We start from the raw sequence: 18,146 nt of genomic DNA on the forward strand, positions 1-18,146 counted from the left end.
CCTAAGTAAAAATGATTGACATGAAAATTACACAGAGCTATAGATCTAGTGTGCTTCTTTCAATTTAATTATCTAACTATTCCAAGGCACCTCTGTGTCAGTGGGACCACCAACTAGTCACATTAACACATATATTTGTGTTAACCCTTCTATCGGTTCATATAGATTCTTTTATGAAGTACTTTGCATTATTGCATATACTGATGAGCAGCGACGACAGTCGTTCTAAGATATGCTCTAATGAAACCCTACATCTATTATTAAAAATACAATTTACCCAAAGTCGGTTTTTAATTATAAATATATTTTCCTTTATTACCTTTTCAGAGAAACTAAAAACAGTGTCCTTTTCCATCAGCCTTGAATAACCCCTACACCATCTCACCAAAATTTTATCACATGCCTATAAAATGTCATCATGTATTATAATCCATCAGGACGTTTCAAAATAAACAAATTGTGCACTGTTTACTTGCAGCCCAAATTTCAGCAATTAATTAAGTTTTCAATGCACAATCAGAACAAATTTGTCATCCCTCAACAATGCTGTTGCCAAGCTGCTAAAACCTGCTATGACAACAGCCCTGTTGGCAGTGTGTTGGAAGCACAAGTAAGCTGCAGAAATAGGAACTGGTTCCAAATTACTCAATGAACTGCCGTATGTTGTATGTAGTGGCAAACAATTTTAAATTAACAAGCTTGGCAGCTGGTGGACAGGAGCACATTTTAATTAGAGATTTTAATGAACTTTCTAATTGATTGTACAGAAACTTTTACAATAACCAGTTACATTGTGGATACTTTGCCATTACAACAAGTTTAATTACGAGAACACAGATGATTGCTTTCACTGACTGAATGAAGACTATTATTCTGCTCTGACCAATGCCAGAGCATCTGTATTACTTGGACTGCAGGGTCATTAACGTCTGTAGGCACAGAGATAAGTGGGTTCAAATTACTGCAAAAAGCTTTTTGGGAATTTTTTACAACAACAGATGTGTTATGAAGTTAAGTGACCCAAACGCATTTGTTAATGTCATTCCCATAGAAAGAGAAATAAAAAAAAAATCAATATAAAAATGAACACAAATCGAATTAAGAGCAAGCAGTTATACATAAACAAACATTTTAAATAAGAATGCGATGTTGTACACATACTTGGACAGCCTAAAAGTTTACAAGCTTTTTGTAACATGCCTCAGAGTTGTGTACAAACAGAAATTTATTTTCAGTTTGCTTTAGCTTGCACTTTATCTAGTCATATGGAATTATGCTTACTCTCGTCTCCGATACAATTTTAAGAATCTCTCAAGACTCATAATTCTTAGCACTGCTACCAGTTTTTCTAATCTAACGTTATCCTTCCAGGGGCTGACACCATGTTACAGCATCCAAGTCAATTTATTAATGTAATTATCAGTACTGTTTACACCTAGTGTATAAATGTAAAGCATCATCACTGAAATGTATCTGTACAGCAAACAAAAAATGTAACAAGAAGGGTCTATGTTTTGAGGTATAGTTCTTTAATATTAAAGTGGAGACAAAGGGTTGCTCACACCTTGTGATACACCAAAAATTACAACAATTCTATGTATTACACGATATGAGCAGCATGACATTTCTAGAACCACTGAAACAATAGGCTGATAGGAGAGCACAATTCTACCGATGCTTAATAAAATCTTCAGTGCTAAAGGGAGACACTTCTTTTCAAAGAGAAGATCACTGACTTTTTGACATAAATTATTAGCAATGTTAATTGATTGAATTTGTACAGTGCTTTTCATCTCAAGGGATCCCAACATGATTCACATACCGAAGGGGACTTACATCCTTCACCACACAATTGTAGCACCCACCTGGGTGATGTATGGCAGCCATTATACACTAAAATCCACATTCAGAAGCAGATCTGGTGAAAAAGCAAGACTACTCTTTTGAAGACAGCAACGGGATCTGACGGAGTATTCGGCACTGGGATTAATTTCTTTTCTGAGGGATGGGTCCTCCTGTGCCAAGGCATTTACGCACTCTATTAGAAATTCTGGACCATGGGAAGCGTGGTGGTGGTGGTGGCGTTCAAAGTTGCAGCTTCACAGCTCTTGGGTCTAGGGTTCAATACTAGCCTGGGGTGTCTTCGGGGTTCAACTTGCATGTTTGGCCTGATGCACCACATCCCAAATGCATGGTGTCTAGATTAACTGGCATGTCTCAACTGTCCCCTCCATCGGTGTGTAATGGCATCTTGCCTCATGTCCACTGCCTGTGTCACCATGGTCCTGTACTGGGTTAAGCCCTTAAAAAGGAATGGATGAATGTATTCGGGGGTGGCACAGTGGGTCAGTGGTTAGTCTTCATGCGCTGGGGCCCTGTTTTTAATTGCTATGGTGCTATCTGCGTGAAGTTTGAATGTATCCTGCCTTGTCACCATTTGCCAAGATTAGCTTTGGCTCCCCTGGGATTCCAAATTGGATAAAGCGGTTAGAAAATGGCTGGATATATTTTGATCCAGAGAGTATCACCTACTGCTCTGACAACAATACTTATAGCAAAAACAAGATTTTACTTAAAGATACTGTACAAGAGCCTAGTACTGACCAGGCCTAAACTCACATAGCTTGTGAGGTCTGGCAATGCTACTGTCAAGACATGATTACATTAGTATATTAACAATCTAAAAGGAAATAAAACTATGAGGCTGAAAAACATGCTTAAAGGAATGCACTGATCCATAGTGTATGTCAAAATACCAAACAGTACAGTTTAATACACATTGGTAATTTTCAAAACTCACAATATCTGTATCTTTCTGCATTTTCACCACAAAACATTACCATTTGTTAATAAAAACTATCAATTTCAGCAGTAAAAAGCTCAGGAGTAAATTCAATTTTTTGGCATCTCTTACCAAAACAGATGCAAAGGTCACCATTAAAAAGACACATGTCTAGAAGCACATGCTAAGTCTCAAATGGCTGTCTCAATGGAACTTCGCATGACTTGTCTGTGTGCTGGGGTTCAGCACATTTTGGCTTTGGATACAAATGATGAGTGAGTATCTCAAAGACTAATGACTGATTACACAAGCAGACAGCTCGCTGCATTAAAAAAACCAATAAATTCAGATTTCAGGGTAAAACACGAAGAATTCCAAGAAGAAAAAATAAATTGGGGACAAAAATATTTCCTTATCTGGCATACTACTTATGGATCCTTAGCCAAACTAAAAAAAGAAATTGTTACATAATAATTCACCCCCTCACTCGATGCTGGAATGCGCAAAATGACTTCTCCGGTGACTGTGTACCTCCTTCAAGCTAAACGCCATTAAAGATCTTACTATTACCGCAAACAATACAGTTACATACACTTTTTGGTTTTATACTACCCCATGTTATTTTCTTAAATATTGGATAGTTCTATACTATGACAAAAGGATAGCTTTTCTGTGCTCACCGTCACCAAGACAATGCAGACCAAAGCAAAGGTCATACTACGAGCACTATGGAGATCATAGGGCCAACTTTCCCACAAGCCAACTAACCTACCAGTAAGTCTTCCAACTGTGAGAGGAAACTGGAGCACCCATAGGAAACCCACGAGAATACGGTGAAAACATAGCATCTCCACACAGACAGCACCCTGGGGATTGAACCCAGGGCCGCCGTGTGCTAACCAGTACTTACATATAACTCAAAACTGTGCTTAAAAGCGCATTTTTAATTTTGTTTTACCAAAACAAAAATCACACTTTGTCCCAAGCACAATTTAGATAGCTATACATTATAATCTGAGCATAAGGCTTAAGAAGTTAAGAATTCAACCTATCTGAAACTCACACACACAAATACTCCAAAGGGACCAATCCTGTAAACTGTCATAATTCAAAAATTAGTGTCAGGTTTTCTTTCATTAGGCTTTCCATTTTTCCCTTTTCTTTCACACCAGGCAATTACTCAGTTTTCATAATAATTTGCCAAGTCCATGTGGCATTCCCCAGTGTATTTCGTGATTGTTAAGCTGCCACAGAAGCAGTAAATACATACTTTTCTTGTTACAGGAAGCAGAAGGAAAAGGTCACCCAGATAATTAAGCGAATTGCAAATGTCGTTACTAAATACCAAAAAAAAAAGACCCAAAAAATAATGCTGTGTCTGTCAAGACCCATTTGTTAAGGGGGAGCCTTTGCAGGTAGCAAACACCGGGACCGTGGTGTGAAAGAGCTGATATTTACGCTCGACGGAAATGCAATTACAATTAGAATTAGTTCAACAAGTTCATGTGACAGAAATTATTAATTCAGCTCTGGAAATGCTGAGGACAAGCTCTGGAAGCCGTCCAACAACAAGATGGGATATATAAATGCCACAGGTTTTGCACATCTTAATTTCAATGGGATCACTTGGCTGATTTAGCTTCAGGCTTAAAGAAAATGCACAGGAATTGTGTTACTTGAAAGTGCAAAGGAATACATTCATAGCGCTACTAAATAAACAGTTTCTACAGGATGCAGGTCCTTTCACACAAAACCTGCAGTGGAGCCCTCTCCAGATGAGGCCAATGCCACTGGCTCTTCTGGGAAGGCAGCCCTGTGATTATTCAGCTCAGCTACTGTATGTCCCTCTGCGCTCAAAGCTCAATAACTCTAACTTGTTGCAGAAACTAAAATCCTTCCAAAAGACCTACCTTCGCAACACTTCATTAATGAAAGCGTCAGGACATGCACATGGCATTTTTTTATTACTTCTCTAGCTCAAATGGTCAATTTGTCAAGGCACAAATAAAACTGAAACTTCTGTGATTTCTCCATTTATTTACAGTATTTACACAACTTACAACAAAAAAAGTTGCAATATACATCTCGCACACAGCATACATTTCTCAAATACCAGTAGGCCTTGAAGAGGAATGCTTGCTCTGAATGAGAGACACTTTTGGAATCAAAAAAGTAATGAGAGCAAAGTGTAGGTTCACAATTCACAGAAACTGCCTTACTGCAAAGTAAAGAGCAGCAATCTTTCTTATGGCACTTTCTTAGATGAGAGACAGACTGTCTGCTTACTTGCTATATGAAGTGTGTACACAATAAAATAAATATAATATTTAATAATAAATAAAATATTTCAAGATAAGGATTTCCATTGGAATTCAGGTTTTATCCCACGCTGTGATGTGAACCTTAAAACACACCAGAAGAACCCAACCCCCTCAGAAATTGAAATATGGTAGCGCAGTTCCATGAGGGAACATCAGAAATACCCCAGAGAGGTGTTAGTAAAAAATTCAGAAAGTAAGTAGGATGCAATACATTTTTACATTGCCACTTAAAGAAATAATTATTTATGACATTAATATACAGGTCCAAATGGAGTATAACAACCTTTTCCCTCACATTTCATATTTTATATACATTAGTCATTGTGTTAAATTAGGGTAATGTCGTTTTAAGAGAAGAATGCCAAAAGTGCTGAGTATTAATTTATTTCCCCCTTCTAGAATGTAGCCTTTTACTGACCTCTGGTTGCTCCTGATGGTGTTGGAAAGGTAGCATGTTGCCCATCAAGGCTGTTCCGAGCACTGACATGAGGGCCATTTTGTGATCCGACACTCTGGCCTTTTGCCAAACAATTGCCTGAAACAACATGGTAAAAAGGGTCAGGTTTTTTTTATCCTAAAATTAGATCTGTTGATTGAGAGTCATCTGCAGGATTACGTGCCTGCAGAAAGACATTCCACACCATTCACCAATCAGGGGACACCTATAAGCATTTTTCTTTCCTTTCCATTGGCTGCAATTTGACCTAAGCAAGAATTCTGAAGGGCAGTCTAGAGTGCAAGCTGATTCTGAGGAAATTTCAGTACATTCCTGAACCTATGCAAACGATCTTTCTTCAATGAAAGTGTCATTTGAGCAATTTTACCACAGCTGAGGTAAATAAATGGCACTAGTTTCAGCTCCCTGCTGTCACATGCACTAGATACTGTAAGGATATTACTCAACTACCATTCCCTTTTGCATTTCCAGGAAAAAAATACCATTCCAATCATCCGCCTAAAGCATGACGTCTGAAGCTTTATAGCTAGCTATCAGAAGAAAAATGCTTCCTTTAACCTTCCTAATATCAAAAGGCTGTTCTGGAGTATTTCAGAAATTATGTGTCTTAAGACAGACAGCAGTTTAGGAGTATTTCATCAGCATGTAGAATGTAGTTTAAAGGTCTTGGCATGGTCCATGTACTCCCAGGCAACACCGAAAGGTGAAAGCGACAAATTTAGAAAGAGCTTTCAATGTGGTCCAAGAGACAACAGGAAAAAATGTACATCGCCATAACCCATTTTTAATGCTGGTGATGTATAGCCGCTTTTAAGGTAGGTTTTCTTGTTGAAACTATCCAGATGTCATTTTCCGAGGCCAACTGCGCAAAAGTCAGATTTTAACACCGGCGCGCAAGCATGTCAGTGCTGTTTCCACTGACAAGCATAAATCCAAGGTGCTGATTTCTGAAAGTATGTTATCAGTCCCACACCTCAGTGCAGTGAAACATGCAATTTAGAAACTGTAAAAAGATCACTGTAGTAAACAGCTTTTGGAAAAGCTATGGAACATGAGCTATCTTGAAGTGCAAAGTTTGTGATACAAGATACCTCCGTAAGTGCTGATGGCGTGAAAAGGGGGCACGCTCCTCCCTTGACAATCTCCAAATGAATTAAGTGATAGGCAACAAACTCTCCCTCTCCCCTAAAGTTTTATAGAGAGTAGGCACTGTAACTGAATCTGAGGCCAGGCATTCAAACTAGATAATCCAGTGAAGTTTCATGTCCGCATTTCAACCTCCGGTAGAAGGCATCCCAAATTTGGTTGGATGGAGCTCAAGTGTCTGTACAGTGACACTGCAGAAACATATTAATGGGGACAGAACAGCATGTGAATATGGGCTTCAAATTATTTTTCCAGTCACAGGGATGGAAAGGGGACTCGGATGGCATAGCAGCTTGATCCATTTCAGGTTTTACAAGCTGCTGGCACTTGCACAAATTGCAGAAGAGCAGTAGAGCAAATACAGTATATGGATATTTCAAATCCATGGCTGTCAATAGCCCTATCAGCAATAAGCAGCACTGATAATAGATTATCTGTCAATAATGCAATGAGATAATTTGCACTTTCTGTTCTCCACATACTGGAGCCTTCAGCATATAAAACTAGAATGGCTCTATGTATGGGATACTAATACTATGTATGGGAATCTTCCTTGTATCCTAGCAGTCTGCTTGGTATATGTCCATTAATGCACACAGGAAAGGAAATAATACTTAACTCATACGAAACTGGCCTTGACAGCAAAACTGCAGGATTGACAGATGACTGAAACACCCGTAATTTACCAGAGGATCAACTACTGTACTGTTTTCTAAGCCTTCCTGAAAAGCTCAATACTTTGACCTACCGAGAATTCACTTCTAAGAGGAACTCATTAGGCAATCCTTGACTGATGTAACCCTGCACTGACTGTACAAAGCGAAATAAAAATAAAACCAGATTTTACTGATTAATCAGAATGGCTAAGTGCACAAGAATAGAATTAAGTTCCCAAAGGAGTCATTAAGGCAGTTTGAAAGTGCTCACAGTATACATTTTCAAATCTTCAACATTCATACAAAGCTTTCATTTCGAGTTATAACTTGCAGTTGTCACAATAAGCAAAAATGTCAATAGATTTTCACTGGTATTATAAAACAGCAATGTACCTTCTTTGTAAAACACACAATAAAGGGAGTTAAGACAAGTTATTTAAAAAAAACTGAAAGTAGAACCATGATTAACAGGTTGTCTCTTCACTGCATTTAGCACAACTTTATTTAATACCCTGCAAACATTCTTTTATTTAATTTCCCCAATATGAGAAGTCCCACCACTAGCTCAAGGTCAATTTGCAGCCATCTTGGAATCATCATTGCTGAAGGTGACGATCCACTCCCTTGCAGCAGAAGTAAGTCATCACCATCACAAGTGGATCTAGTGCTCGAAACTACAACCATCAAAAACTAAGTGCCAGCACCTGTGTGTACTGGGAATCATGTTGTGAACATCTTGGTGCCTCGTTAGAGGTAAGCACGACAGATTTGTGAAAACTGGCCATCATATTGACTTCCCTTAACCACACAGAACGGGACAAATACAGTCTTTCTGACTTGTTCCCTATTGAGCTTTTGTTAATGGGACCTCAGGTTACCAGGATGACATCCTCCTGAACCACTTTACACTTTAAAAATCTTTTACACTTTTTTTATTAAATAAATTGTGTTAGGCACAAATGATGATGCCCTTTAACTTTCCCCCCCAAGCTTCGAGCTTACACCTGAAGAAGGCTCCAAAGCCAAAACATTGTGTTTTCTTTCCTCTCTTTTCAGCATGGAATAAACTTATTACTTATTCCTTGGCAATGCCACACATTTTATTTTTTTTAAAAGTTCATAAAATATGTGTTTTAAAGCTACACAACATTGGAAGGAGTATCTCCACTCTCTTGAGTTTGAAACCACTTTCATATGCAGCACTTCAAAGTATGCTTTCCAAGAAAGAAGTGATGAAAGATGGAAAAAAATACCTTTCTCTCTGATCATGCCTTGCATGGGGAATTGCACTGTCAGAATTCTAACAATTTCTTGGCAGGAAAGCTTTGTTTTCAGAATGTGGATATCAGAATTCAAAATGACTCCCTATTACATATAAGGACCAAATAAGAAAATGTTCTAAAAGAACACACTCCACTCTGCTTGTAAATAAGGGTGAGCAATAGAGCTGAAAAAGTACAATATAAATCACAATAGTGTACCATTGTGAATTAGATTTCTTTTATTTGCACTTCTAATATTATTGTAACTGTGTAGGGCATGTAGAATTTGTGACATTGCATTTTTAGGTACTTTTCTTAGGGGTGCATGAACATCCAAAAATATTCAAAAGTAAACTTGGTTTAATGTGGACAAATCCCGTTCTCATCTAGTACTCCACCAATTCTGGGTCAGACACTGGCAGTGAATTGGGCTGGTTTTAAAAAAATGCAGTATCCAGTGTTCAGGTACATTTCAGGTACAGGTAGAAATTACAGAAAAAAAACAATCCAAAGGAAAGACTGTTTCACTATTACATTTACTTATCGTCATCTTATATTGGGAAAAAGAAGTCACCTATTTTGCGAAGAATAGAAATGTATGTGTTCTGATTTAGTGCTGATTTACTTCTTGTACCTTGTACCCTAGTTATAGAACTAAGAAAAAGACATATGATTAGGTTTACATGGATATTTTAGCCAAATACTGTTGCCTTCTGATATGAACTTCAAGCTTTGTTGCAAACGGACTTGACAATCGGACAACATTAAGTATGTGTCAGACTTAATTTGAATGACCAGAAAGAACATGCTTAACCTTTATTTTAGTTGTCTCTTTCTGAAAAGAGCATATTCTGTATGCTCTGTATTCTTCATTGGTTATCACAGTAGAATGTTTAGAGTATGAATTGAAGAAAACAGTTAATACATTAAGTGCAGCTGTGCAACCTGTAGGAGATGCACAACTTCTGCATGGAGGAGTGGTCAAATATATCTCATGAGTATCTTAAAAACCTTCCAAACACGCTACAGGAAACACCTCCATGTTATCAAAGCTATAGGAGGGCCCACAAACACTGTATATCAAATAAAATTATCAAATATAATGCATTCAAAAACATTTGTAACTCTTACTGACAAACGTTTTATTTAGGCATAATATTGAAATTGATACATGTTTTCAAATCCTTTTTTCCATCAAGTATGCTAAATCAACTTTTCATTACAGCTCGTCGAGAGAATAAATACATTTGAAGCGTACTATATCTAGTTGAATATATTGGATTGTTCATTAAATTATGAATGATCTGCTGACACAGAGAGACATCTTGTGGTAGAAGCTATCAATGCATGCCTGAGAAAATAAAGTACTACGATTTCTGTACCATTCTTAATGTAAAATGCTGAATCATCTTAATCCACTGCTGCAACAATGAAAGAATGGATTAAATAAAATGCCAAAGCTAAAAAAACAGAGATATAATATTCTTAATATATAAATGGCAACCCCATAAATTGCTCTCAGTAGGTAGGTCATTTAAATGTTGTGTTATTGAAATCTATCTTGCCACTGCATTAAAGATTTAACTTCACTGTGGACGTTCCTCTGTGGATAACATGCACTTTAAGAAGAAAAGTTCAATATCTGCATTGTATGACGCATCAAAACTGTTTTGGTTTAATTATTTTACCCATTTAATTGCTCCATAGTTTTCCTACAAAAGAAGCTTTGAAACATTATTTCAGCCCAATACAGAATACAGTCTACCCCTCAGACAACTGAAGAAACTAACAAAAGCAGGCTGGGATATGTCCATAGGTAATGCTGTATGAGATTCTCCACCCTACAGGTCCTATTGAAAGTGGAATGATTATCACTAGTTCTCCCTGTAATCTTCTTAGCAAGGACAGCCAAGGAACAATGAGCGATCCTCTATTAAATACTGATTGCACGAGAGTTAAAAATGCCTAGGCAGTGGCATTATGGGTGCATTACATTGCTTTCACCAATACTGCCCATAACAGTGAAAGTATTACAACACCGAATTCTACCACAATAAGACCATCATTTTGGATTATTGCCTTAATGGTATTTTTAACAGACGTAGGACAGAAATCAAGCTGTAAGTCTTAACAGAGCTTTGACAGTAGAACCCAAGAGGGAAAACAGACAGAACTGTTTGGAAGTGGCATATACCTTGTTATGAGTAAATGTGACCCTCAGCTCAGGTTTTATAATGGCATAGGCCATTAGGAGGTCCTGAACCTTCTTTAGCTCTTCCTTACATTTTTTGGTAGTTGAGTAAAACTGCTTTCTCACAGGGAGGTTCTTAAAAAGTTTCAGCACACAAACGGTTGTTCCTGAAAAATGAAATACAGCATCATCTCACATTCAGTAATGGGAAGTTGTGTTGGGATACTTTGCAATATTTTATGCACATCTGGAGAAAAAATAAATTGGCATTAGTCATACGTTTGACTTAAATATTAGCATTAAGCGTACATGACTTAAGCATTAATCATATTTTTGTTGGACTTAAAAAACTACATGTACTACAAATATCCAAACAGTTTATTTCCAATGTATCAATTAAAGTTAATCGGGAGAACCCCAAGCTAACTTAATCTGTGGCCTAAGACATACTTCAATGTTTTAAATCAGACATTTAAATTCAGTGAAGAATCTGAAAACTCTGAGAAGCTGATGCATCTTAGTAACAAGTAAAACATTGACGAAATAAAGGCAGAGCTACCGACAATGTCTTTATCTGAACACAGTTTCTGGTCTACGATATACGAAAAGTACCAAGACTCCTGAAGTATATCACAGACATTCAAGACAACGTATGATCTTAAATAAATTAAAAGCAATGCCAGTAATATGACAATCATGTCAAAACACATGATCTTGTCTAAACAGTCAAAGAGACAAAGGAATCACAGTTGCTCATAGAAAACTACTATCAAATACAAGGCAGTGATGCTATTGCAATCACCGACTGTGAAGGAAGAGTTCTCTCCTACCTTGGCCCAGATGACAAGGCTTCTGGGAGATGATGTTTCCAGAAGAGCCCAGAGTGTACTGAGTGCTGACATCATCTGCAGCTGTTTTTGTGGTAATTATAACCTGAATTTGACAAAGACAAAGTAGGTCATATTTTTGTCTATTTTAAACTAAAGATCTAATTTCACAGATTGTGGTAAAAAAACAAGGCTGGAATTGTTGTATGATGTTTCTACATGGTGTTTGCGCAGTTACATTGAATGATTTTAAACCATTATGGATACAAAAAATCTACGATAATATGCAAAGTTAACTAATAAATCAAAGGTTTAAAACCACACATAATACCGTCACAAGGAAATAATTTATGCTTCAGTTTAAGGTGTTTGCATTAATTACAGGTCAAATTAAATGTTAATTACACGGGATCTTTCAATGCCTCCCACAGTTTCAGCAAGGTATTTACCAGACAGAATTTCAGATTAGTCTTTTTAAAAGAAGCCGAAACCGGGCTTCTTGAGTCTTCCTCTCCATTCTTTTCCTAAAACAGGTGAAGCTGTAGCTATAGAGCTAATTTGTTGATGGAGATGGTACCAATCACAGGGTCCTGGGAAACACTAACCTAAGAACAACCCAAGAATCACGAAGAACACTCGTCCCAGAACATGCTGGTTTTCATTCTGCTGAGCTTTCTGTTTTTTAGTTGAATGAATCATTTGGAATACTTCCAAGTTGGTGCTCAAATGGAACAAAGCAAGCATGTGTAGGAGTTAACTGCACCAGGGCAAAAAAGCACTGCACCAGCACAAACAGCAAATAAGTAGATTATAGGCAGGAAATATAGTATCAACCACTATTTAAAAACCCTCTGAAGAAAGTAAGTCTCTGTAATTTGGCTCACAATTTGTGTATCTTAATGAATATAGTAAACCCTAGATTTTAGCAGACCAGTAAGGGGAAGGTGAAGGGTCCATTATTGCTGAATGTCTGTTAAATCACAAATGAAACCACAATATTATAAGAAGAAAAAATTTAATATGCTATATATGCTTAGATAATATCACATTTTTTATTTTACTACCAAAATTCTTCTTTAGCAGATTTTGTTAAAATCCAAAGTCCTGTTAACCAAGGGTTTACTGTACAACTACTGCAGGTCATGGCCGGACTCTGTGAAGTTCAGAGCTTTGACACACAGCAAAAAAGCAGCTCCTCACCTCTGACACAGCGCAGATGGATCCTAGAGCTTCCCCGCGGAAGCCATATGTCTGCAAACACTCCAGATCATCATGGCTGGTGATTTTTGAGGTGTAGTGTTTCATGGCCATAACAGGAGTGTCTGCTGCTTTGATTCCAGTTCCATTGTCTCGCACCTCTATTCGGTCAAATCCATAATTGTCCTTAAAAAAATAAGGTGCACACGCTCACACTTTTATATTCATATTATCAAAAAAGTCATTATATTAATCAACATGAAAGAAAAATGGTAGTTAATTTAAACTGCGATTTAAATCCCATTTTTAAATAACTGCCTTAAATGGATTTCCACTACCTTTATAGTTTCAGTTTAAAATTTTAAGCTTAAAATTGGATAATGATATTATGTAAAAACCGTTAATACAAATATCTGTATTTGTTATGATCTATAATTCTATTGGCCCTACTACTTTTAAATGGAGAAAGACAAGCTATTCTCAAAAGAGATTCAAAGGGAACTGAATAGCTTCAGGTGATGATATACTCATACTTAAGAACAAGTAATAGGTTTATTCCATGCTGAAAAAAAAGAAGAAAGAAAACACAATGTTTCGGCCACGGAGCCTTTTCAGGCTTTTTCACACACCTGAAAAAGGCTCCACAGCCGAAACGTTGTTTTCTTTCTTCTTTTTTTCAGCATGGAATAAACCTATTACTTGTTCCTTTGCAGCCTACACATGCTGACGCAGCTACCCACCTGAACTACTCATACTTAATGTACATCTGTAATGTATAATGTAATGTACTAGCAATAGGTTATTAAAATTGGGACACAACATGACATTTTTCACATGCCGCAGGTGATATCTTTCAAATGTTTTAAGGATTACCCTCTGACATTCATTTAAACCTCCACCATATCACCCTGCAACTCACAGCTGCCAACCAACTGAAGCTTAGCAGGTGTGAGCCTAGCCAGTATCTACTGTAGATGGGAGATCTCCTGGGAAAGCTAAGGTTGTTGCTGGAAGTGGCATTATTGGAGCCAGTAGGGGGCACTCACCCCATGGTCTGTGTGGGTCCTAGTGCTCCATTATAGTGACTCTCTGAGGACATTAAAAATCCCAGGGCATTTCTCAAAAAGAGTAGGGATATTACCCCAGCATCCTGGCCAAATTTCCCAATGGCCTTTACCAATCATGGCAACCTAATAATCCCCATCTATAATAATAATAATAATAATAGCTTACACTTATATAGCGCTTTTCTGGATAGTCCACTCAAAGCAGTTTTCAGGTAATGGAGACTCTGCTCCACCCCCACCAAAGTGCAGCCCCACTTGGATGAAGCAGCCATAGTGCACCAGTAAGCTGACCACACAGGCTCTACAGTGCTGCCATTTCAGAAGGGAGTGACATCACTTCTGTAAACTCGCTCAGCGCAGGAGCTCTGTTACCTGAGTAGATGGTTCTGCTTGCAAGTATGGACATGCAACCTAGTCTTGCTCCCGCAGAAACCTAGTGCTTGTTTTGAAATGGGAAAATCATGTCCCAGTAACATGCCATGCATGGGGGAGAGAGTCAACGCTGCCCATGACACACACTATCCCAAAGGGCAGCCTGCCACAGGGTGCTTTTCCTCTTCCTCACGGAGTTGACTGCCAAAGGGACAGAATGAACATGATCTACAGGCACGACTTATGGAAGGCCTCCCTGTGTCTACTAAGGCATGTACTAATTTCCAATTCACTAGCTACAAACAAACTGATTCAGAAACTTGTACTGACTGCCATTAGCAAGTTTCCGGAAGAGTAAGATGGATTGTTGTCTTTCTTGACAATACACTGCCAGCTTTGCAACCCTCTATGCCAACAAATCAGAGGTTTTACCAACTTATCCTCTCATTGTGACTCACTGAGGACTGTAGTCTGGCATCTGTACTTTAGCCCAGGGGTTCCCAATTCTGGTCCTGCTAGTTTTTGTTCCAGCCAGGCACTCACTTACACAAATAAACCCTCAAATGGCTTAACAATGTGAACTATTCAACATGCACTTACGCATGTTGGAGGCTGCCTTTAAACTATTGCATTTCATAAGTAAAATTAAATAACTATCTGTGGTGTGCTTTTGTTCAGTTAACAAATTTGATTTGACATTCTGGATATTTGTCATGTACAGTCATTAAGCACCAATATTCATCTCTGCACAATCTTGTCCTAAAGTTTACAGCTGAACATGGAATCATATACTATTCACAGACAGTGGTAAATTTCATTCTTGTGTGAGTTTAATTTTGACAGAGGTTCTCTCCGAAATCTGTTCTCTTTTTTTACAGTAGATTAGGACCTTCTGTAAAACATTACTTTTTAGTCATGTATAAATGAGCCCCCGGGTTAATGCAAACATTGTTTGTCTGTGTACTGGAATTAATGGAAGAAAGGCCAAAACCATAGATTTGCTAAGTGTAGATGCGTTCAACAAGAGAATTAAAAATAAAAAAAGATGTTACATTGAACTTAGGCACCCCTGATCTCAGTTTTTATTTTAATTAAGTTGAGATCACAACTATTGCACCAAAAAATTGACAATAATTCAAAACAATCAAATGTAAATATAAAGACATTTTTTTAATGTAATCCTCTGCTTTGATAATAATATACTGAGCATAAAAAACATTTTTACCACTATCCATCATATTTTTCAACACCCATCTATTTTTTAAACTAGGTTGCTAGGGAGCTGGAACCTCTTCCAGCAAGCAATGGTTGCAAGGCAGAATACACCCTGGATGGGACACCAGTCCACTGCAGGGCATTCACACACACCCACACACACTCACACCAGGGTAAAACCCAAGAAAACACAGGGAGAACACACAAACTTAAAAAAGACAGCACCCCAGGAATTGAACCCAGAGCCCAGCACTGTGAGGCAGCAATGCTAACCACTGTGGCACAACTCCGCCTTCAAAAGATACATGTTATTTATAATAGTAACAAATCCCACCCCACAGACGTTCAATGGAAAACAAGTCTAGTGAGTGGGGCATCCAGGAAAAATTGTCACATTCTCATCTCACAATAAAGCTGGTGTTACACAAGCAGCAAGGCAATCCAGCTGAGCTATTAGCACATCTGGATGAGCCCACAGGAAAGGCAGGAGTTGAAGTTGCAGGATCTGATCACTGTAGCATTGTGCTGTCAGGCTGTTTTGAATCACTACAGCTGGAGTTCTGTAGTGATTAGACACTCCTGGCCTAGCCATGACAATTGAAGTTCCTCGTCAAATAGTGTAAAACTATTAGTGTACTGTTCTACGACTGCATCATACTTGTTGACATTTATCAGGGAGGTCAACCCAAAATCTTGCTAAGGAGGACATGGCTCCACTGCTGTCATATTCACCTGAGCTGACTTAGTCTAGGCCCTCATACGAACTGTAGCATTCTCTTGATGCTTGATTTTCACCAGGCTTGACATTCAAAAGCTATTAAATGGAGAGACAGTTTTTCACTCATACAAAAACTTTATAAAATGTTAGCTAGGCCATATTATCGAATGGATTTTTTTTCTAATAAAGATCAAGGCTCAAGAAAGTAAAACAACACCATTAAATGAAACATCCTCTATTAAGACAGTAAGGAAAGCTATTACTCTTGAAAACCCATTAAGAACAAGAGAAAAGTTTCAATGAATTGCAGGAATAAGACATAAAATTCTACTTGACAAAGCCTACTCAGAAAAAAAAAATGATTACCATTTTCACTTCAATACTTGAGGCATTGGCATCCAAAGAGTTCTCCACCAGCTCTTTCACCACATTCACCACAGACGTGATGACCTGTGAGCTGGAGAGCAGCCGGACAGTGTCTGGAGGCAACTGCTTCATGGCCACTTTTGATCAGTTTCCTGTAAATTCACACACAAGAAAATTTTATATTGGGATTGTAGTCATTAAAAAGCTATCACAATGACAGTAACAAGTGGCAAAATAATGAAAAGGTTATAGAAATGGCTTATATCGCAGAAGCCTTGTATTTTATCATCAATACGCTATAAATTCTGAGCATGAAAAGAAACGTAAGCTACTTATGCCTTTATGCTTTTAGAAAATGAATTAAATGGATATTACATATTTAAGGTTTTTGGAGTCTTTGCGATTATCATTAATGATTAACTGTGATACACTCCAGTGACACTGAGTGCTGCATAAGTTCTAAATCGCCTTATTAGTGCAAAGCTGTGACTGGGCACAGTGAGGTGATTTATCTAGTTGATTTGACATAAATGAACCCATATTCACAACTTATCAAGCAAGCAATGCTTCTGTGCCATCAGTATGTTTGAGGAAGTGCACTATCACTCACTGTCTGTAGTGTTTCACAGCCAGTAATTTCTAACCTGGCAAAGTCATTATAGTCAAACACAGTCTATCAAAGCCATGATCTGGGAGACCTCCATTCACAACACCTCACCAAGATAAATACATCATCATCCATGTGTGATGATCCTGGGAAGTAGTGTCTAGTTGCTACAGAACTCCACTCATAATGATTGATGGCAACCCAACAGTACTGCGATTAAATCCTAGGACCTCACTTAAGGCCCTTCCTGTGGGCACATCTTGACATATTAACATTACAACAGGACAGCACACATCTTCATGCTGCTCATATAACAACTCTCTTGCAAGATGAGAATCCAACATTCATGCCATGATACCCTTGCTCGCCAGACTTGAGCCCTATCGAACATTTGCAGGATGATGCGCCACATCTAGGTTCAGAGATTCAGGCTGAAAGAAGCTGCTTTATCCAGGCTCTAGAACAATTGGTCTGGATCCCACAAGACAAAATCTGCAACTTTTTGCAAATCATGCACTTTATTTGTACAGCTCATACTCCTTTCATCAGTAAACACATGCAATCATCCTCTGATCTTTACAGTAGACCCCCTGTTGATAACAATTGTTAACCAGCACAATAAAGTTACCCATGTCATGTCTAATAAAAATGTTAGTGCACCCGCTCCAAAAAACGAATTCCTGATAACATTGTGACTTTGTTGCAGTTATATATTTTAGGGATTTTTTTACTTACAGATTGCTTTTAAAATGTTTTTCTGCACTAAAATTATGCTTTTGAAAAACTCATTTGACTAGCTAAAGTACCACTACAGCCTAAAGATAATGTAGAATCAATGAATTCTAATCTAGAAAACAAAAACACGAAGATTAGATATTGGATCTGCAGAAGCATCAATACTTCTTGCTACAAAAAATCTTAAAATTCCAAATGACATTAATCATAGGGAACTATCAATCGAC

At 37.9% G+C, this 18,146-nt stretch overlaps 1 protein-coding gene across 2 annotated transcripts in view; it reads right to left on the reverse strand.

Moving 5' to 3' along the window:
- pms1 (PMS1 homolog 1, mismatch repair system component) overlaps positions 1 to 18,146 on the reverse strand; it is a 34,048-nt gene that overhangs the window by 15,579 nt on the left and 323 nt on the right. The window contains exons 1-6 of one of the 2 annotated variants that reach the window (XM_088931346.1): positions 17,920 to 17,942; positions 16,578 to 16,729; positions 12,843 to 13,025; positions 11,646 to 11,748; positions 10,819 to 10,982; positions 5,522 to 5,638 (exon numbers count right to left, since the gene is read on the reverse strand). In XM_088931346.1, coding sequence (XP_088787472.1) covers positions 5,522 to 5,638; positions 10,819 to 10,982; positions 11,646 to 11,748; positions 12,843 to 13,025; positions 16,578 to 16,709 — 699 coding nt within the window. In that variant the 5' untranslated portion in view covers positions 16,710 to 16,729; positions 17,920 to 17,942. Of the gene's footprint in view, positions 1 to 5,521; positions 5,639 to 10,818; positions 10,983 to 11,645; positions 11,749 to 12,842; positions 13,026 to 16,577; positions 16,730 to 17,919; positions 17,943 to 18,146 lie in introns of those variants that run through there. The other variant, XM_088931345.1, reaches the window with a different exon arrangement.

This window comes from Atractosteus spatula, chromosome 13 (genome assembly GCF_055471065.1).
Source record: "Atractosteus spatula isolate fAtrSpa1 chromosome 13, fAtrSpa1.hap1, whole genome shotgun sequence".
Taxonomy (NCBI): domain Eukaryota; kingdom Metazoa; phylum Chordata; class Actinopteri; order Semionotiformes; family Lepisosteidae; genus Atractosteus; species Atractosteus spatula.